Source organism: Oncorhynchus clarkii, chromosome 1 (assembly GCF_045791955.1).
Source record: "Oncorhynchus clarkii lewisi isolate Uvic-CL-2024 chromosome 1, UVic_Ocla_1.0, whole genome shotgun sequence".
Lineage (NCBI taxonomy): Eukaryota > Metazoa > Chordata > Actinopteri > Salmoniformes > Salmonidae > Oncorhynchus > Oncorhynchus clarkii.
In genome coordinates, this window is record NC_092147.1 from 26,409,940 (window position 1) to 26,434,472 (window position 24,533).

At 45.6% G+C, this 24,533-nt stretch overlaps 1 protein-coding gene across 9 annotated transcripts in view; it reads right to left on the reverse strand.

The window, feature by feature from the left end:
- Positions 1-83: 83 nt before the first annotated feature.
- Positions 84-24,533, reverse strand: part of LOC139395557 (core-binding factor subunit beta) — a 36,822-nt gene continuing 12,372 nt past the window's right edge. For 2 of the 9 annotated variants that reach the window (XM_071143195.1, XM_071143255.1), the window contains exons 5-8: positions 10,063-10,179; positions 9,728-9,823; positions 9,229-9,276; positions 84-3,240 (exon numbers count right to left, since the gene is read on the reverse strand). In XM_071143195.1, the coding sequence (XP_070999296.1) occupies positions 9,247-9,276; positions 9,728-9,823; positions 10,063-10,179 (243 nt within the window). In that variant the 3' untranslated portion in view covers positions 84-3,240; positions 9,229-9,246. Of the gene's footprint in view, positions 3,241-3,997; positions 5,461-9,128; positions 9,277-9,727; positions 9,824-10,062; positions 10,180-24,533 lie in introns of those variants that run through there. The other 7 variants (XM_071143014.1, XM_071142984.1, XR_011630658.1 and 4 more) reach the window with 6 other exon arrangements.

The following is a 24,533-nucleotide window of genomic DNA, read 5'->3' on the forward strand; positions in this document are numbered from 1 at the left end:
TATAGACAGTCATAAAGTCAGTAATAAATTAGTGTTTCTGGCAATGGTGATTCTTAAAAAATGCACAAGACCTAGTCAAACGTTTGTTACAAGTTTATTATGAAACACATCAAATTCAACACTTCAGATTTAAATTGCCCCTTAACAAAAACAAGCTAAACAAGCTAAACCATAAAACAGAAAGAAAGAAAACTAAATTCTTCAGTAAAATCTTAAAAGGTAGGCCATTAAACACAGAAATACACAGTTCTTCATAGCATAACCTGAACACAACAAAGGTCAACCTGTATCAATAACTTAAAACAAATAAGAAAATAAACCTTTTTTTTTTTTAAGTGAGCAAACTAGGAAAAAGTCTCTGGTGTGTAACTTGCCTTAATGCCAGCATTAAGTGAAGGGTGAAGCTCAGACAGGGCTACAGCTAACTGGGACTCAGGGGAGTAGGCCTACACATGAAGGGAAAGATGAATTATATTGGAAATCAAGGCTGGGATTTGTCATAACTGCAGTGTTGTTTGGACATTCCTGATCTCATGCAAACATATCATACGATATCTAACCAACATTTCAATCAAATAAAGGTTCACAAAATCGAGAAGTAATAAATACCCAATATTTCTATTTGTTTTTGGTTGTAGCTGGAGGTAGGCCAGTTAGTTTCTGAGTGTCCAATACATTTTGTAATTCTATTCAAGAGCACTGATACTTTAATCGGGTACCCTATACACTGGAGTAGATATCAAACAAACCATTTGAAATAGAGCTCTCAGAAAATGGTGAAATACTGTACACATTGCATAAACATCACTGTGGAAGGTAGCATATACCTGTTCGTTCCTGCTACCTACATTGGTATGCTAACTTGAGGTGACACACCGTGCTTCAACACCTGCATTGCTTGCTGTTTGGGGTTTTAGGCTGGGTTTCTGTACAGCACTTTGAGATATCAGATGATCTAAGAAGGGCTTTATAAATACATTTGATTTGATTTGATTTACTAAAGCAACAGGCTAAGACCATACACATTGTTTTAATGAGCTAGAAATGCAAAATAACTGCATCATTAGTGGGATGTAAAACATTATGCAAGTATGTGATATGAAAGTATTTAGGATAAAAACCTAAGAACATAATCCAAGGAAATACAATCACATGCAGTATGAAATTAGAACTTGATTCCCCAGCAAAGTGTGACAAACTCCTGCCTCTCCCACTGTCCACCTAAACCCTATTATTTCTGACCTGCACATCCACATCTTACAACTTGATGTCTACCATTCATCCCTTTACAAAACATAGGCTACTTCCTCCACCTTTCCTCTTTATTCAAATTAAAGCAAATTAACTTTGAATAAAATACTGAGCTGATACATTACAAATGACTGGTGGAAAACCACCAGTACATTACTGTTGCTAGACTTGACCTTAACTTTCTCCTTTCATTTCAAATATTGAGCCTCAGACTGTACAATCCATCACTGTTCAAACTGAATAACATACACACCTGTATTCCTGTGATTTATCTTACTTATTTCCTCTCCTCACTGACTCTTTACATATTTCATCCCAATATTTCATGACTGGTTGAAACAGAGTTGGATTGCAAGCCTTCTATCTCTTATAAAGATTTTGCTCTCTCTTATCTCCAGTACAAACAACTTGGTAACACTTTATTTGGGTAGTCCCAAGTAGATGGTTCGTAGATGTTCAATAACTGTCAACAACATTTCAACTAACTATCCACTAACCCCAACCCTAGCCCTAACCTTAAAGCTAACCCTTATTTTAAATTCTAAACCTAAACCTAACTTTAACCATAACCTTAGCAAGCAGTTGCTTATCATCAGATAGCTTGTTGAACGTATGACCATCTGTATATCATCTATACGGGACTATCCAAATAAAGTGTGACCGACAACTTTATTTGAACAAACCGTTACAACTATTCCGCTAGGGGAAGAGAAGGAAACACTGACAACAGCTAAATAATTGATCAAACTCAAGGATATTCAGATAACCTGAAACATACGAAACAAAACTGTTGGGTATGTTAGTGAGACAATGTTGCTGTGCCTTTGCATCATTTTCTGGGAGAAATGTACTGCTTAGACGTTATAAACCCTGATCTGGATGAAACGTGAAATAAAGAGAATAATAAAATTAAAAAAACAATGCAGAGGAGAAAGTCTATTTGCCTCAATTTATAGAGAGCGAGCTCAGCACTGACCTCATTGTGTGCTCTGTGCTGCGAGTCTCATGTTCAAAGACTGTTACAATAACATTAAAGAGGAGACAGGAAGACAGAAAGTGCCTCTTTGTAAAAGTAACTTTTCTAGAACACAACTTTCTATATTCTACTAACATCCCATACGAAAGCAGAAAGACTGACAAATACAGTATGTATATAGAGAAAAGAAATACAAAAAGTAAACATCATGACTTTCAAACGAAACATGAATAAAAAAATAACAAATACAATTTCATTAAAATAGTGCTATAATAGGATAAGAGATAGCTTTTAGGCAATCGTTTACAGTCCTTTATTAATACAAAATAAATAGGTGATTGAATAGTAACTATTTGTACTTAATGGTAGGCCTACTTCCAAACTACCTGATGGAAGTTGATAATAAATAATAATCAAAACTTGAAAAACAAAAACTAATGTATGCTCAGTGCTCCTCAGGTGCTCCTTGAAAACAACATTCGTGGGAAATAATAAGGGAGATGGAAACAGACATTTGGATTCATTAGAAATACAGTATATCAATTTAGAAAATAAGTTATTATTTAAGAACAAATATGTTCCATTTAATAATCACCCAGTCATTTCCTATTTATAAAGCATTGTAAATGAAAGTGCCTCCGAAATATTTTGCATAGGGGAACAAAAGAAAACATAGATAGGCGCTCCATGCATACAGAAGGCGAAGTGGGGACTAAACTGAATGTATCACATAGTGCAAAACCCCGCAGAAGACAACGAGGTTTGGGTCGATCCCCTTAACCCACACTTTAAAACTAAAAGGAATCCCACCCCACCCCACCCCCAAATCCCCAGCAATGTGGACTTTGGTCTCTCCAGTTAACAGCTTGATGTCAGGGTGTGAGACTGGCATAGTACGATGGACAGATCACCCTGACCCACTCCCTGTGTCTCGCTGGCCTCTAGCGCATCTTGTGATCATCAGCGTTGTTACCCATGTTGGTGCCAGGGCTGGGGTCCTGCTGTCGCCTGGGCTGTGTCGGGGGGAGGGGGGGGGAGAACAGATTTAATACAGCCAAAAATACCATAATGAGTGTGTGTGTGTGTAATGTGTTGAAAGTGGCCTCCGATGGGGCATCAATGAGTGCAGTACATTCAGCAGAGGGCACCAGAGAGTTTCCAGCTGAGGCTAAGGGGGGGAGTCATCAACATTACACGCTTTAAAAATAAAAAATGACTTTGCTGCCTGTCACAGATACATATGTTTATGCGTCTACTTCTAAATCTCTCCCAACATAGATATATGTAAGACAGACAGACAGGCAGACAGACAGAGGGAGAAAGCAGACGCTGGTACAAGTCTCTGAGCTGAAATGGCATGTAGTCATCATCCAAATGACTCACCATAATAGCTTCTTTTAAACCTGGTCTGGTTTAGTCTACTACTAATCCTAAATGAGACACTAACGCTCATCCATTCTTACTCTTCAGAATCATTAACGGAAATAATGTCTTCAAAACAATTAATAATATATATTATACCGTAGTTATTTATTACTGCAATATTGTCAATTTAGGACATTTTATGAACTGGCTGATCACAGTGTTACTAGGTTGTTGGAGAGTGATTTTGAAAACAACCACACGCATACACATGTGCGCTGCTCCCTTAGTTAAAAAATGAAGGAAAATAAATATTTGAAGTGTCCTTGAGTCAGAGGAAGGAACGTCTATGTAAAGGTTCCCCCTTTCAGCAAAAACAGAATGGGGCTCCAGGCTGATAAAAAAATGTACTATTTATTCTTCATCCATCTCATCTTCCTCAATCATCTAGATGGCCATCACTGTCCTGTCCTGTCCTGTATCGCTCCTACACACATGCACAGACACCAAGAAAAACACAAAACCTGAACAAAGAACATGAACAAAACACGCAAAGGCCACACAACATGGGAATTACCCATATATGCTTAACTTAGACACACATACCCAAAGCTGACACTGACAACCTTGCTAGAAAAGAGCTGTGATTCTGGAACTAAATGACAGGTTTCTGAACCCTTTAGAGGCCTCCTAGCTCCCACTTTATGGCATACTGTCATTGTGCTGCTGGCCTTTATTGAGTTATGGTGGACTGAGTACAGGATCACAAGTTCAGACCACAGAAATGTAATGGTTGAATGTCCTCTAGAGCCAGGCGCCCACATCACAGAAAAACAGGGTCCTGTGCTGTCCAAATGCAAATATTATCTTTTATCTAAAATAAAACCAACAATATCAGCTTCCTCCCTCCTTGAGAGGACTCCAGAGCAGGGGGATTCAACAATTAGACAATTTGCTAAATGCTACAGTCCAATCAGAAAATTCTGAATCAGAGCAGTTCAGGAGACGACTTTCTGCTATTTCAACATAACTTGGATGGAAAAAAACGTGAAGAAAATGATTATGGGGTTTCATTTTTCCACCACAGTCAGTATTTGAGAATGAAAGGCATGGAAAGGGTTTAGTTGGAAGATGTGTCATACATTGACTACATGCACACCTTCCACACAATCCTGTTTGAGACTATCTCCTCCAGGCTCCATGTCAGAGACGTCCATTTTCCTTTTTCTTTGACCAATAATACCTCCATGGCTTATTGATTTTCAGAAGAAAGGAGTCCATTCTTCCTGAGGGAGCTTGAGGATATGTTACTGAGGGAGGAAATACTAGACGTGAACATGAAAGCACTCCTTCAGATGCTCTCCCCCTCCCTCCCTCTCTCCCTCTCTCTCCCTCTCTTCAGAATCATGTGCTGCCAAGCTGTGGCAGATATGTCCCAGCAGGCCTTGCAGCGGACTCCTCCGGCAGCAGGGTGAGGGTGGGTGGTGTGTGTGTGAGGAGGTCTGTTCTCCATTAGGCACTGGGGGGAGAGTGTGTGTGGGGGGTCTGTCTTCCAGCTTATACCCTGGTAGGATTTCCTGGCCTGCACACATCATACTATCATAAAATCATAAAATGCATTTCAAAAAATCCAAAAACCATATTCATATGACTGACCATGAGATTTTGGGGAATGAGAGAGAAGGAACCCACATTATCACTAAGCATTCATTACACAGTGTGTTAACTCAACAAATACTGTTGACATGTAACTTTCTTTCTCTCTCTCTTCACTCATTCACATGCAGGCACTAAAACAGGCAGACTCAGATACTTTAAATGGTTCAAATACATGCACATGCTCTCGTGTTGATTCACAAACACACAGACACCTCACTACGCACACAAACACACAGACACCTCACTACGCACACAAACACACAGACACCTCACTACGCACACAAACACACAGACACCTCACTACGCACACAAACACACAGACACCTCACTACGCACACAAACACACAGACACCTCACTACGCACACAAACACACAGACACCTCACTACGCACACAAACACACAGACACCTCACTACGCACACAAACACACAGACACCTCACTACGCACACAAACACACAGACACCTCACTACGCACACAAACACACAGACACCTCACTACGCACACAAACACACAGACACCTCACTACGCACACAAACACACAGACACCTCACTACGCACACAAACACACAGACACCTCACTACGCACACAAACACACAGACACCTCACTACGCACACAAACACACAGACACCTCACTACGCACACAAACACACAGACACCTCACTACGCACACAAACACACAGACACCTCACTACGCACACAAACACACAGACACCTCACTACGCACACAAACACACAGACACCTCACTACGCACACAAACACACAGACACCTCACTACGCACACAAACACACAGACACCTCACTACGCACACAAACACACAGACACCTCACTACGCACACAAACACACAGACACCTCACTACGCACACAAACACACAGACACCTCACTACGCACACAAACACACAGACACCTCACTACGCACACAAACACACAGACACCTCACTACGCACACAAACACACAGACACCTCACTACGCACACAAACACACAGACACCTCACTACGCACACAAACACACAGACACCTCACTACGCACACAAACACACAGACACCTCACTACGCACACAAACACACAGGCACCTCACTACGCACACAAACACACAGACACCTCACTACGCACACAAACACACAGACACCTCACTACGCACACAAACACACAGACACCTCACTACGCACACAAACACACAGACACCTCACTACGCACACAAACACACAGACACCTCACTACGCACACAAACACACAGACACCTCACTACGCACACAAACACACAGACACCTCACTACGCACACAAACACACAGACACCTCACTACGCACACAAACACACAGACACCTCACTACGCACACAAACACACAGACACCTCACTACGCACACAAACACACAGACACCTCACTACGCACACAAACACACAGACACCTCACTACGCACACAAACACACAGACACCTCACTACGCACACAAACACACAGACACCTCACTACGCACACAAACACACAGACACCTCACTACACACACAAACACACAGACACCTCACTACGCACACAAACACACAGACACCTCACTACGCACACAAACACACAGACACCTCACTACGCACACAAACACACAGACACCTCACTACGCACACAAACACACAGACACCTCACTACGCACACAAACACACAGACACCTCACTACGCACACAAACACACAGACACCTCACTACGCACACAAACACACAGACACCTCACTACGCACACAAACACACAGACACCTCACTACGCACACAAACACACAGACACCTCACTACGCACACAAACACACAGACACCTCACTACGCACACAAACACACAGACACCTCACTACGCACACAAACACACAGACACCTCACTACGCACACAAACACACAGACACCTCACTACGCACACAAACACACAGACACCTCACTACGCACACAAACACACAGACACCTCACTACGCACACAAACACACAGACACCTCACTACGCACACAAACACACAGACACCTCACTACGCACACAAACACACAGACACCTCACTACGCACACAAACACACAGACACCTCACTACGCACACAAACACACAGACACCTCACTACGCACACAAACACACAGACACCTCACTACGCACACAAACACACAGACACCTCACTACGCACACAAACACACAGACACCTCACTACGCACACAAACACACAGACACCTCACTACGCACACAAACACACAGACACCTCACTACGCACACAAACACACAGACACCTCACTACGCACACAAACACACAGACACCTCACTACGCACACAAACACACAGACACCTCACTACGCACACAAACACACAGACACCTCACTACGCACACAAACACACAGACACCTCACTACGCACACAAACACACAGACACCTCACTACGCACACAAACACACAGACACCTCACTACGCACACAAACACACAGACACCTCACTACGCACACAAACACACAGACACCTCACTACGCACACAAACACACAGACACCTCACTACGCACACAAACACACAGACACCTCACTACGCACACAAACACACAGACACCTCACTACGCACACAAACACACAGACACCTCACTACGCACACAAACACACAGACACCTCACTACGCACACAAACACACAGACACCTCACTACGCACACAAACACACAGACACCTCACTACGCACACAAACACACAGACACCTCACTACGCACACAAACACACAGACACCTCACTACGCACACAAACACACAGACACCTCACTACGCACACAAACACACAGACACCTCACTACGCACACAAACACACAGACACCTCACTACGCACACAAACACACAGACACCTCACTACGCACACAAACACACAGACACCTCACTACGCACACAAACACACAGACACCTCACTACGCACACAAACACACAGACACCTCACTACGCACACAAACACACAGACACCTCACTACGCACACAAACACACAGACACCTCACTACGCACACAAACACACAGACACCTCACTACGCACACAAACACACAGACACCTCACTACGCACACAAACACACAGACACCTCACTACGCACACAAACACACAGACACCTCACTACGCACACAAACACACAGACACCTCACTACGCACACAAACACACAGACACCTCACTACGCACACAAACACACAGACACCTCACTACGCACACAAACACACAGACACCTCACTACGCACACAAACACACAGACACCTCACTACGCACACAAACACACAGACACCTCACTACGCACACAAACACACAGACACCTCACTACGCACACAAACACACAGACACCTCACTACGCACACAAACACACAGACACCTCACTACGCACACAAACACACAGACACCTCACTACGCACACAAACACACAGACACCTCACTACGCACACAAACACACAGACACCTCACTACGCACACAAACACACAGACACCTCACTACGCACACAAACACACAGACACCTCACTACGCACACAAACACACAGACACCTCACTACGCACACAAACACACAGACACCTCACTACGCACACAAACACACAGACACCTCACTACGCACACAAACACACAGACACCTCACTACGCACACAAACACACAGACACCTCACTACGCACACAAACACACAGACACCTCACTACGCACACAAACACACAGACACCTCACTACGCACACAAACACACAGACACCTCACTACGCACACAAACACACAGACACCTCACTACGCACACAAACACACAGACACCTCACTACGCACACAAACACACAGACACCTCACTACGCACACAAACACACAGACACCTCACTACGCACACAAACACACAGACACCTCACTACGCACACAAACACACAGACACCTCACTACGCACACAAACACACTCACACATCCAACACACACATACCACACACAGGGTTTAGTGCATGACAGAGTGATATTGAAAAGCAAAGAAGACAGACCCTAGTCCTTGAATGCCATCAGTCCCAGATTTTTGATGCCACAGGGTCCTAAAAAAACACAATTTGGTTTTCATCTTAGAGGGGATGCATTTAGGATCAATCTGAGAATAAATGAATACGTTTCTTTGTGTTCTTATTATGAATAGACTCTTCATGCACTAAACCTACTGTAGATACCATAACAAATACTTTTGAATAAAATACACACACACCCGATAACTCAGACAAATACACAATAAGTTCAAGATTTGTGTTAGAGAGTTAAATATCTTAAACAAACCGGGTTATTCACACAACTGTCATGGTAATTTACAGCTACCTTAGGGGAAACCTACAAGGGTTCTCATGGTAACAATCTCTCAGCACACAGGGGACACAAACAATCACAACCTTCCAACATCACAATTTTTCGTTAGCACTAATCATGTGACCTCGGGGACATTCAGAATCTGTTAAACCACCAGCCCACCCCATCCCCAGTCTGTCCAATCTCTCTCACCTCCAGGTCCTCTCTGTGCGAGCGGTCCCTGTCCTCAAAGTCCCGGGTCCTCCTACGTGCATCCTCAAAGGCTGCCTGCGCCAGGGCATCCTCATGCTGAACACACACAGAGGGGGAGAGACACATAGTTTGTTTGGACCAGTAAGTGTATATGTAGGGGCAGGGGCACAACATGTTAAGTTTAGTTCTAGTTAAGCAATTTAAAAGTAGTCCGTCTAGAGGTGTACTGTATGTAAATGTGTGTATATATAGTAGATAATTGTTATATCTAGTTGTGTGTATTGTGTTGGTGGTGCTTGGGGACCAGGGGTGTGATAAATGATGTGCTACAGTACCTGTGCTCTCTCCTCATCGAACTCCAGACATCCCATCCCATCCAGGCGCAGCATGTCTATCCAGCCCTTCCAGATCACACACACTCCATTCAGGATCATAGGGGCCTTCAGGTACACCTGCAGACAGACCACACAGACACAACAACAACTCTAGGAAAACATATACTACCAAATGAATGCACAGATCTGGGTACATTATTCAACACAGTCGTTGTGGCTCACTTTTAACCACTCAGATAAAAGTAGTAAGGTTTTCTCAAATAACAAAATAGAGGAAGGGGTCACTCAGTTCACTAGAGACACTGTCTCTGTCTTCTCCCATTCCGTCTAAGACTTAGGGGAGGGGTAAGAGGGATGGGAGGGGTGCTGATTGGAATGAAAGAGAAAACCTCACTTGCGTCAGAGTGGAGCTCGTACAATAGGGGGTTTGAATTGTAAAACACATGCAACCCATTCTGAGCAAACAGAAAGAAAGGCCTATTGAAGATCCTCTCGAATCTAAACAAGGAAATGGTTCTCTAGTCCCACGTACAGGCATACATACACTAACATTCCACTTTTTCTCTCTTCCTGTCTCACCTCGGGCCCAGCCAAGGCCCAGGCTAGCTCACTGAGATGTTTTCTTCCTGCCATGTTGCTGTTTATTTACCAAGGCTGCTGTAGGATGGAGAGAGACAGAGAGACAGCAAACCAAGGCTCTCCTATGAGAGATCAGACAATCCTGACTTTATTTATACAAATTAGTGTGTGTATATACATTAATGCCCTATCGCTAAGTATGTTTATATCCATATGAGACATGAGAGAAAGAGAGAGAGAAAGAGAGACAGCAAGAGAGAGGGGGGGAGAGCATGTACAGGACTCCATGGCTGTGTGAGACAGAGAGAGAGAGAGAGAGAGAGAGAGAGAGAGAGAGAGAGAGAGAGAGACAGAGAGACAGAGAGAGAGAGAGAGAGAGAGAGAGAGAGAGCGAGTGAGTGAGTGAGTGAGTGAGTGAGTGAGTGAGTGAGTGAGAGAGAGAGAGAGACAGAGAGACAGGGAGAGAGAGAGAGAGGGGAGAGAGAGAGAGTGAGTGAGTGAGAGAGACAGAGAGACAGAGAGAGAGAGAGAGGGGAGAGAGAGAGAGTGAGTGAGTGAGAGAGACAGAGAGACAGAGAGAGAGAGAGAGAGAGAGAGAGAGTGAGAGAGACAGAGAAACAGAGAGAGAGAGACAGAGAGAGAGAGAGGGGAGAGAGCATGTACAGGACTCCATCGCAGTATGAGACAGAGAAAGGGGTAGAGTATATGGTTGTTTGTTTGGCTCAGGGCCATAGAAATAGCACATCCCCTGAGGCTTTGGAATTCAGTTCCAGACAAAAGCGTGCAGTCTGTCAGTCTGTGGGTGATGTTTATTTCTGTAGCTGGGAGTATAGGGAAGGAGGAAGAGACAGGGGACGGGGCTTTGGCTATAAACACGCATACCCTCTTTCAGACACATACACACACGTAAACCTAATCACTCTGAAACCCAAACACCAATCCTAGCCATAAACACACACACTTACAAACATACTGTGTGAGAGGCCAAATACTGTCTGCACAATGAACAACTTATTGATTTCACAGAACAGCCCAGTTCCCAGTTGTAAGGTGAGTCAGCACCTAGAACCATATCCTCTCTCCCCTTTCATTCTTCCAACTCTCTGTCAACTCTCTGAACACCACTCTGACATCTATCCCGACTCTCTGTCATCACACCACTCTGACATCTATCCCGACTCTCTGTCATCACACCACTCTGACATCTATCCCGACTCTCTGTCACCACACCACTCTGACATCTATCCCGACTCCCTGTCATCATCACACCACTCTGACATCTATCCCGACTCTCTGTCATCACATCACTTTGACATCTATCCCGACTCTCTGTCATCACACCACTCTGACATCTATCCCGACTCTCTGTCATCACACCACTTTGACATCTATCCCGACTCTCTGTCATCACACCACTCTGACATCTATCCCGACTCTTTGTCGTCACACCACTTTGACATCTATCCCGACTCTCTGTCATCACACCACTCTGACATCTATCCCGACTCTTTGTCGTCACACCACTTTGACATCTATCCCGACTCTCTGTCATCACACCACTCTAACATCTATCCCGACTCTCTGTCATCACACCACTCTGACATCTATCCCGACTCTTTGTCATCACACCACTCTGACATCTATCCCGAGTCTCTGTCATCACACCACTCTGACATCTATCCCGACTTCCTGTCATCACACCACTCTGACATCTATCCCGACTCTCTGTCGTCACACCACTCTGACATCTATCCCGACTCTCCAACCAAACAATACTTCTTCCTCCCTGGCAACTAACTCTCCTCCCTCATCTCTCTCTCAGCTCCACACCCCACACCTCAGGTTCTTTACTAGGGTTCCATTGCAAGAAGTATTCACATTTCCACTTTACACCAGGGATAAAGAGAAAACTAAGCCCATTCCAACTGCCTCTGAAAGCACTGAATCAATCGATTTACACAGGTTAAAATGAATCAAAGCAAATATTCCATCTTTTCACTATCAACTGAATAGATCTAGTACACAAGCTGCACCTAATACGCACTACACTAAACTACACTAAACTACACTATACTAACTACACTGAACTACACTACACTAAACTTCACCACACTATAACACAGTGTTTGACAAAGGCATATAGGCTACATGCATTAATGTGAACTAATGTGAAATCTGCACCACAGCACAGGCACATGGTTATGCATGAGATGAAATGCAAGGACTTAAATGTGCACCATAAGTGGTTCTGAGAATCCATATACCATGGGGCAGTGAGTTTAAAATAAACAGATGAATGTCTGTTTACATATATGTTTATCATTTTGGACCTCTCCACCTTTTTGTCCCCCACCGGCCAACTTAAACAGAGCTTCCCCCAACCAATACAGGCCTTTTAGCCATCAATAACACATTTAAACAGCCTTTCTCTGGTCCTTCCAGAAGGAACATTCAGAACTCCATCAGGCTAAACACACAGTTTTTATTGGGGGGATCCCAACAATGCAGACATGAGAAAAGCAGCTATACTCAAATCCTACCCCTCTTTCCCCCAGGTTAATTTGAGGTGATATATATACTGTAGACATACAGACATATATTCTCTATACACCAGAGAAGCTCAACCCACAACTAACAGGGCACTGTGTTTAACAGGAAGGCTTAGTGATATCAGAGAAAATCTGTTATAGCTATATGTATACATATATGATTTGTAATTTGATGTGTATAAACGGAACTCTAACCCTGACCTACTGTCTCACACTAACCCTTTGGGGTTTTATGTGGAGCCAGACCATGCAACTTAGAGAAAGGAGAGTGAGGAGTGGGACAGATTGAGTCTGGTTGAGGGGAGGTGGTGTTGCAGTGGTTTATGGCCTGTTGAGTGGTCACTGGTGTCCTGGAGAGATAATTGAGTTTGACTGCAGGGAGTGAAACACATGGGGGGGGGGGGGGGGGGGGGGGTCTAGAGGTACACAGGGGTTTATTGGTTGGGTAATGTTATAGTTAATCTACAGTACCTTCTTATCATAGACATAATGCCCATAGACTTAAAGGGGAAGGATGGAGACACGGGAAAGACAAATAACAATAGTTACAATACAGAGTAAGATAGACACAGGCAGTGTGGCGCAACAAGTTTGGTGGAAGGCTGCTTGCTGCCTGCTGCCTGCTCAGAGAGAGGGTGGGACTGGTTTAAGGGATAACACACAGAGAATCAGTGTGTTTGTGAAGATTAGTGGGGGAGTGTGGGTGGGGGAGTGTGTGTATGTTTGTGTGAGTGTGTGTGTGTGTATGTGTGGGTGTGTGTGTGTGTTTGAGTTCCTGAAAGAAAGAGGCCGAGAGAGAGAGGGTGGGGGTTAATACTGGGATTCAATTCATGGGAAGCTTTTGATTCCTACAGCCAAAACAATCCTGATCTTCTCTTTGAGACACTATTTGCTCATAAATGCCCTCGGGGACCAGGCGCTCATTTAGATGCATCTGCTCCTCTCAGTCTCTGTCTTTGAAAAATGCTTTGAATAAGTGCAGTGAAGTGAATAAAATGCTTTGAATAAGTGTTCCATATATTCCCGTCCAGTGCAGCTCACAGGTGTATTTTCCCTTGGCTCAGGACGTTATGTACAGTATGTGTTTATAGTGAGGACGTTATGTACAGTATGTGTTTATAGTGAGGACGTTATGTACAGTATGTGTTTATAGTGAGGACGTTATGTACAGTATGTGTTTATAGTGAGGACGTTATGTACAGTATGTGTTTATAGTGAGGACGTTATGTACAGTATGTGTTTATAGTGAGGACGTTATGTACAGTATGTGTTTATAGTCAGGACGTTATGTACAGTATGTGTTTATAGTGAGGACGTTATGTACAGTATGTGTTTATAGTCAGGACGTTATGTACAGTATGTGTTTATAGTGAGGACGTTATGTACAGTATGTGTTTATAGTCAGGACGTTATGTACAGTATGTATTTATAGTCAAGACGACCCAGACTCTGTAATGATATAGTTACACAAGACCACTACAAACAAGAAGCACAAATGAATGTGCTCATGAACAAATAACATGGGTAGATTTTCGACACAAAGGCATATATGAGTAACAAGCTGAGACACACAGAGAATAAGACAAAGCTGAGGCAGAGAGGTCTGAACATGTTGGCCCCTGGGTCCTTGTACGTATACACAGAGGAGTAGTGAGAGACATGGTAGATATGCAGACTTAATGAGATACATTAAGTCACACTCAAGGCAGTATGTCTGAGATGAGAGAGAGTGGTGGGGCTGACTAACCAAAGCATACCAGAGTAGTCATAACGGGGCCTTCATACTAGAGAATGTAACAATGCACTTTTACACTTAAGACGCCATGACTCTGTCAAGGCTAGATACTGTATAGGCCTATATGTCCTCCACCAATCAACCACACCCACAATATAAAGAGCAGGAAGTAGAAGACAGACATGTGCCACCCAGTGTGACATCCTGTTTCCCACGAGGCAGTTCCCTACAGAGCAGAGCACAGGAGACAGACTCGAGGCAGATGTCATATCCTCAGGCAATGTGGAAGTGATCAATTATCAATTCATCCTATTACACTCACCCTGGAGAGTGGGGAGTTACCCTCATCTGCAGTATCTATCTCAGAGACATTAAGGATGTGTGTGTGCGTGTGTGTGGACATGTTTAACTATACTTGTGGGGAGCAGAAGTCCTGGGGACATTTTGTTAGTCCCCACAAGGTCAAATTCTATATATAGGGGGTTTAGGGTTAAGGTCAGAATTAGCGTTAGGGTTAGAATTAGGTTTAGGAGCTAGGGTTAGTTTTAAGGTTAAGGTTAGGGTTAGGGTACAGGTTAGGGATAGGTTTATGGTTGTACAAGACTGTGTGTGTGTATGTACAGTGCATTCAGAAAGTATTCAGACCCCTTGACCTTTTCCATATTTTGTTACATTACAGCTTTATTCTAAAATTGATTAAATATATTTTTCCCCTCATCAATCTACATACAATACCCCATAATGACAAAGTGAAAACAGACTATCAGACATTTAACAAAACTAACAGAAATACCTTATTTACATAAGTATTTAGACCATTTGCTATGAGACTCGAAATTGCGCTCAGAGGCATCATGTTTCATAAGCAATCGGGGGAGAAGGGCTTTGGACAGGGAGGTGACCAAGAACTCGATGGTCACTCTGACAGAGCTCCAGGGTTCCTCTGTGGAGATGGGAGAAACTTCCAGAAGTACCTTCTTATCAGGTGCAGGACAGAAGAACCTATCAAATAAAAAAAGGAATGCCTGCAACTCTGGTATGTTCTCATGCTGATTTAATCAGACGGACAATAAATATATACCCTTGCCCAAAGTGTAGACACTGTCAGACAAACATTGAGGGCAACACAGCGCCAGCTTTACAGCTGGGGAATGCAGTATTTTTTATCTAGGAAACAAATGATGAATACATTTGAAAATGAAAACACGGGCCTCCCGGGTGGCGCAGTGGTTAAGGGCGCTGTACTGCAGCGCCAGCTGTGCCATCAGAGTCCTGGGTTCGCGCCCAGGCTCTGTCGTAACCGGCCGCGACCGGGAGGTCCGTGGGGCGACGCACAATTGGCCTAGCGTCGCCCGGGTTAGGGAGGGCTTGGTCGGTAGGGGTGTCCTTGTCTCATCGCGCACCAGCGACTCCTGTGGCGGGCTGGGCGCAGTGTACGCTAGCCAAGGTGGCCAGGTGCACAGTGTTTCCTCCGGCGCATTGGTGCGGCTGGCTTCCGGGTTGGATGTGCGCTGTGTTAAAGAAGCAGCGGCTTGGTTGGTTGTGTATCGGAGGACGCATGACTTTCAACCTTCGTCTCTCCCGAGCCCGTACGGGAGTTGTAGCGATGAGACAAGATAGTAACAAGACAAGATAGCTACTACAACAATTGGATACTACGAAATTGGGGAGAAAAAGGGGTAAAAAAAAAGAATTCTGTTGGTTTTTTGTCATATACATGGCCAGTCCCACATTGTTGCATTTCTTAAGAGGCTATTTCCTTACAGGGGCTTTATTTACGAGAAGGCCAAGCCTAGACCTTCTCATGCTGCCCTGGGGTGAGGAGTGAGGAGGGGGAGCCCAGACCCAGCAGCGTCTCAATGCAGAACAAAAACTCCTCCAGTTGTTACACAAGCACTGCTGAAATGACTTCCACATCTGTAAGAAACTGCATGGCTTTTAAAAAGCACGGCTACATGGAGAGGAAAAATGTGAACGGGAGCACAGAACCGGTCTAACCACAAACTTCCTCTGCAGAAATAGATGTCAACCCCCACATCCCCCACACCCCCGTGACTGACACACGATCATGTGTATGCAGACACGCACGCATACACACATGCACACAAGCACGCAAACACACGCACACGCAAACCCACCCACACACACACCCACACACACACACACACACACACACACACACACACACACACACACACACACACACACACACACACACACACACATACACACACACACACACACGCACATAACATACCACAGAGGTACATTGTGAATAAAAGTGGCAAACACCCATGATGAAACACCCATGTCTAAACAGGGCAGTGATTGAGTGTGCTGATCTGGATCCAGTGATGCGACTATGGAGTCTGATGGAACCCAGCTAACCCAGACACACTAAACACCTTCTCCAAGAGTCCTAAACCATGACACGAGGACAAAGATGGGAATACAAACACACAACCACTGGTTGGGCCCACAGGCTCTGGCCTGAGAGGTCCACTGTTCACACATCCACACAGGAAATGAGATGAAACCACCACAGCCATGATTTGTGAGACAGACCCAACTGTGGACCAAGTACCTCCATAAAGATGGCCAAAAAAACACTGGGTGTAAGGGAGCATCCCTGACCTCTAAAACACTGGGTGGAAGGGAGCATCCCTGACCTCTAAAACACTGGGTGGAAGGGAGCATCCCTGACCTCTAAAACACTGGGTGGAAGGGAGCATCCCTGACCTCTAAAACACTGGGTGGAAGGGAGCATCCCTGACCTCTAAAACACCGGGTGGAAGGGAGCATCCCTGATCTCTAAACCACTGGGTGGAAGGGAGCATCCCTGACCTCTAAACCACTGGGTGGAAGGGAGCATCCCTGACCTCTAAACCACTGGGTGGAAGGGAGCATCCCTGACCTCTAAACCACTGGGTGGAAGGGAGCATCCCTGACCTCTAAACCACTGGGTGGAAGGGAGCATCCCTGACCTCTAAACCACTGGGTGGAAGGGAGCATCCCTGACCTCTAAACCACTGGGTGGAAGGGAGCATCCCTGACCTCTAAACCACTGGGTGGAAGGGAGCATCCCTGACCTCTAAAACACTGGGTGGAAGGGAGCATCCCTGACCTCTAAAACACAAAATATTATATGTAAGACCAGGAATTGCATTTTAGTTAGACTGTTCAAAAAAGTAGTATTATTATTATTTGTGTACTTGCTTGACATTTTACTGCATTGTTAGGAGCTAGGTAACATAAGCATTTCACTGCACCCGCTATAATATCTGCTAAACTGTGTATGCGACCAATAAACTTCGATTTCAACTTTGACTCTACAGAAATGCCATAGATGGAGCCACAGGGAGGGAGGACACAGGATACTAGCGTAAAGTCCCAAAGTTAAGTTTGGATTTGATCAACATTCTGCTGTGGTCTAAGCAACAGTATATCATATTAGAAAAGCACACAATGAGTGGGACTGTATACTGCTCTGTGGTCAGTGTGGTGTCCCAGCCCTGACCAGCCCTGGGAGACCCTGACCCCATCCCAGGTCAGCTCCACTCCACTGGGCCACTCCGTCCCTCCCTCCCCTCTACAGCCCAATCACAACTGGCCTGAGGCTGAGCCATCCCATCCCATCCCAGCCACCCTCAGTCTCTCTGTGAGACTATGTGCTTATAAAAGCAGTTGCACAACAATCATGCTCTTAGGGAACGCCTTTGATATGAAAATCAACAGATGCAGGAATGTAGGGACTGGAGATCAATCACTCAATATCACACAGTAGGACAGTGTGACCGGAGGGATGAAAAATCCCATATTTCTGAGGCCTTGTTTCGAATTTGTCAATAACAATCATGTTGGATGACAACAGGACGCTGGTATACTCAGAGGAGAGTGGAGGAAAAGTTGTCTCTTTCAGGCTGTGCCTATGGTGTGTTGGCAGAGCCTTGGCACAGTGGCTGGCAGTGAGCGTGATGCAGCCAGGCACGTTGGCACAGGGCTCCTCATTTAGACACGTGCCAAAAGCTCGTCAGCAGATCTGGATGCTCTCGGGGTAGAAGAAAAACAGAGAGCGCTTAAAAGAAAGGAGGAGAGTAGGGCTGCTGTCCCAGCCGCAGGGGGCAGAGGGCAGAGAGCCCGCACACAGAGGACCATTGTCCTCACACACCTCGTGGGTGTTAATATGTGTCTGTCTGTCTCTCTCTCTCTCTCTCTCTGTGTGTGTGTGTGTGTGTGTGTGTGTGTGTGTGTGTGTGTGTGTGTGTGTGTGTGTGTGTGTGTGTGTGTGTGAATGCAGGTGTGAACACTAACAGCCAACTGATATAACACAGTACTAATTATGATATTAGCAGAAGGAATGCTACATCAATGAGTGTCTGGGACGTGTGTGAGTGTATTATTCACACAGTGAACATGAGTGTGTGGGAGTGACTCAGATCCCACTCAGGGCCTGAGCTCTCTCTCTCACTCTCTCTCTTTCTCTCTCCCTCTGACTATCCCTCCCCCAATCCCTCTTTCTCTCTCTGTGTCTCAGTGTAAGTATGAGGTGGTTCCCCCTGTGGTAAGTGTGTATTTCCAGGCAGTCACCATGCTGTTTCATGGCTGTTTTGATTCTAGTCTCATGGCGCGACACCCTCTGACCCCCATCCACCCATGAGCCTCCACCACAACCCCACAATACTGTGCTCTGGGCAGCAGGGCTACATCTGGGCTCTGAGTCTTCAGGTTCCGATCCACAATCACACATAGACAGATGCCCTTGTTCCCTTCACCTCTCCTCTCCTTTTGCCTCAAGGTCTGTGGAGCCATGCCAGCTGCCTCCCCCGCACCCCTCTCACCCCTTCCCCCTCACCTTGCCCCCTTGCTGGGCTGTGACAGCTGCCTCTGTGACCCCCTGGTGACTCAGCCACCCCCACTGGGCCAGACAGCAACCGGCAGGAAGTGACAAACACACTGGGGCCCAGTTCTGGTACCCTGCCACCTGCCCCCTGGCACCACCACCTCCTCACCACATACTGTAAACTCCCACCCACACAGCCAGCCTTAATTAATGAGCAAAACAGGAGTCACAAACCCCTATATGAACTTAAACTCTCACTGATGCAAGGTCTTGAATAGGTAGAAGTGCCCACACACTAAGACTGCCGATGGTAACAGAGAATAGAAAACCCATACATATAGACTGAAAATGCCATACTACACAGTGTGAGTGACGTCACCTCTGCCTCTGTGATAACTGGTGTGTGAATGTGTACAGTGTAAGAGTTTGTGAGTAAGGCCCCTCCAGGCCCAAGCCATCAGCCTGCCCCCCTACAGACGAGGACCCAGAGGGGCCGGCTAGGGACTCCTGGTGTGGGAGGGAGGGACCCTACTAGACTGTGCTGACTGACACTCATTGTCTAGAACAACAGATCTACAGCTGCTCCTCAACCTGGCTACCCAACCACCAGCCTATTTCTACACCTCTCCCTCCATCCCTCTATTCCAGTATCTTTATCTGTTCCCTTCCGTCTGCTCAGCTAGATATGGAGAAGCAGGAAGTTGAGTCAGCACAATTCCCTGTGTGTGTGTGCAGTGTGTGCAATCCTGCAATCCTAGTCAGTGCTGAGCTGTTTTTCCAGTATATCCACACCTATGAGCACACACACATCCTTGAGATCGCCCCCCCCCCCCCCCCCCCCCCCCCCCCCACACACACACACACACACAAACAAACACACAGCACAGGTGTGACCAAGTGAGGTGAGACATACATAGAGAAAGCAGGTTGAGCTAGAGAACGCTGCTCTCTGTAATCAGAGGGCGGCTGAAGTTTAACATTTACCCTATTGTTTCAGGCACATATACCCACACAGACCCACACATATACCCAACCCCACCCACACATATACACACCCACATCCACACATATACCAAACCCCACCCACACATATACCCACCCAGACATATACCCATCCACACCCACACCCACCCACACCCACACATATACCCACCCACAACCACACATATACCCACCCACACCCACACATATACCCACACAGACCCACACATATACCCACTCACACATATACCCAACCACACCCACAAATATACCCAACCATACCCACACATATACCCAACCACACCCACACATACAGTGGGGAGAACAAGTATTTGATACACTGCCCGATTTTGCAGGTTTTCCTACTTACAAAGCATGGAGAGCATGTAAACATCCAGAAAATCACATTGTGTAATTAATTAATTTGCATTTTATTGCATGACATAAGTATTTGATACATCAGAAAAGCAGAACTTAATATTTGGTAGTTCTTGACCAGGTTTGCACACACTGCAGCAGGGATTTTGTCCCACTCCTCCATACAGACCTTCTCCAGATCCTTCAGGTTTCGGGGCTATCGCTGGGCAATACGGAATTTCAGCTCCCTCCAAAGATGTTCTATTGGGTTCAGGTCTGGAGACGGTCTAGGCCACTCCAGGACCTTGAGATGCTTCTTACGGAGCCATTCCTTAGTTGCCCTGGCTGTGTGTTTCAGGTCGTTGTCATGCTGGAAGACCCAGCCACGACCCATCTTCAATGCTCTTACTGAGAGAAGGAGGTTGTTGGCGAAGATCTCGCGATACATGGCCCCATCCATCCTCCCCTCAATACGGTGCAGTCGTCCTGCCCCCTTTGCAGAAAAGCATCCCCAAAGAATGATGTTTCCACCTCCATGCTTCACGGTTGGGATGGTGTTCTTGGGGTTGTACTCATCCTTCTTCTTCCTCCAAACATGGTGAGTGGAGTTTAGACCAAAAGGCTCTATTTTTGTCTCATCAGACCACATGACCTTCTCCCATTCCTCCTCTGGATCATCCAGATGGTCATTGGCAAACTTTAGACGAGCCTGGACATGCGCTGGCTTGAGCAGGGGGAACCTTGCATGCGCTGCAGGATTTTAATCCATGACGGCGTAGTGTGTTACTAATGGTTTTCTTTGAGACTGTGGTCCCAACTCTCTTCAGGTCATTGACCAGGTCCTGCCGTGTAGTTCTGGGCTGATCCCTCACCTTCCTCATGATCATTGATGCCCAACGAGGTGAGATCTTGCATGGAGCCACAGACCGAGGGTGATTGACTGCCATCTTGAACTTCTTAATTGCGCCAACAGTTGTTGCCTTCTCACCAAGTTGCTTGCCTATTGTCTTGTAGCCCATCCCAGCCTTGTGCAGGTCTACAATTTTATCCCTGATGTCCTTACATAGCTCTCTGGTCTTTGCCATTGTGGAGAGGTTGGAGTCTGTTTGATTGAGTGTGTGGACAGGTGTTTTTTATACAGGTAACGAGTTCAAACAGGTGCAGTTAATACAGGTAATGAGTGGAGGACAGGAGGGCTTCTTAAATAAAAACTAACAGGTCTGTGAGACCCGGAATTCTTACTGGTTGGTAGGTGATCAAATACTTATCTCATGCAATAAAATGCAATAAAATCCACTCACACATATACCCAACCACACCCAAACATATACCCAACCACACCCACACATATACCCAACCACACCCACACATATACCCTACCATACCCACACATATATCCAACCACACCCACACATATACCCAATCCCACCCAACCACACCCACACATATGCCCACCCACACCCACACATATGCCCACCCACACCCACACATATACCCAACCCCACCCACACATATACCCAACCCCACCCACACATATACCCAACCATACCCACACATATACCCAATACCCAACCACACCCACACATATACCCACCCACACCCACACATATACCCAATCCCACCCACACATATACCCATCCACACCCACACATATACCCACCCACACCCACACATATACCCAATCCCACCCACACATATACCCACCCACCCACCCACACCCACACATATACCCACCCACACCCACATATATACCCACACATATACCCAACCCACCCACACATATACCCACCCACACCCACACATATACCCTACCACACAAATGCTCAGACACAGACACACACTCAGAGACAAGTCTCTGTTCCTCCATCCACACCACCTGCCACAGAGACGGCTGTATTAGACTTGTTGTGCCCCGTGCGCTCACCCATTCTCCTGCCCCTTGTCCCTCCAAGCCCTAAAATTACCCCTAACCACCGAGTCACGACACCCCGGTTATAGTCCCCTAACTGACCCCCCCCTCAAACCAAGTTATAGCCCCCTAACTGACCCCACCCCAAAACCCAGTTATAGCCCCTAACTGACCCCACCCCAAAACCCAGTTATAGCCCCTAACTGCCCTGCATTCACCTGACACCATGCCAGCGCAGAACTTACAAACATACATACAAACAAAGACAGACAGACAGACAAACAGACAGACAGACAGACAGACAGACAGACAGACAGACAGACAGACAGACAGACACAGACAGACAGACAGACAGACAGACAGACAGACAGACAGACAGACAGGCTGACTGACTGACTGACTGGCAGACTGGCAGACAGACTATTCCTCTGATATATGTTCCTAATCAGAGAGGAACTGGGCCTGCTAAGCCTGATTATGTTATGCAGTAACACTGACTCATTCAATAAAGCTTCCTCTATTAGGTAATTTTCCCAATTTGATTGTAAAAGTAATACAAATGTCTCTGATTGCTTCTAGCTTGCCAATCCAACCAGTGATATAGCTCTACTTTATCAATTATATTTTAAAAAGTGATAAAATGTAATAAAGACCAACCCAGTCTTAGTGATAAGAAAAAGTTGGTCTGTGTCACTGGGTCTTGTCAGTCAGATTATAAATCAGATTGGTTGTGATGCCACTTGATGGAAATAATTTCTACTTTTATTGGGATTAAGGAATAGGGTAGTTGGGGACACCATGTACACTATGTCAAATCATTTCTCACATGAACACCATACAAAGGATATCCATTTCTCTGTTTTTACAGATGGCTGTTTAACTTAAGTAAATATCATGCAAAGGCAAATCCAGTATTTGGATGAAGTTTCTAACCACAGGAGAATGGGAGAGCAGGGACATACTGCAGGGGCTGCTGGGACATACTGCAGAGGCTGCAGGGGAGAAGTCACATCAGATAGTCACAGACACTAATATGAACATATATTTTGAATATGGAATTGTTATAATCTAAAAGTAATCAATTAACTACATTTACAACAATAAATGAACAAATTAATAATATACTGGTTAGAATATTTTCATTTCAAAAGAAAGTAATGGCTCGGTTTTCATGGGAAGAGGTGAGGATAGACAAAATAAAGAATCGGCAGGCTTGCCAAGACCATCTTAAGGGACTTGAATTCTCAGGCACTCTAGCTATACTTGGACCCAAGTCCAGTTTCACATCTGCCATTTTCCCTCTCTGTACAGGAAATACTGGGTTGTAGGTGGGCCCTTGGCCCCTCCCACTCAGGCACCCATCACAGTCAGGTTGGAGGCAGAGAGACGGCCCTCCAGGCCAGGTAATCACCCTTGTCCCCCCCCTGCGGCCGGGAGAGAACATAGTTCCTGGAATAGTGACCAGGAATGCAGTCGGCACATACACGCTGTATTTCTCACCTGTGTCCTGACAGTCCTGGA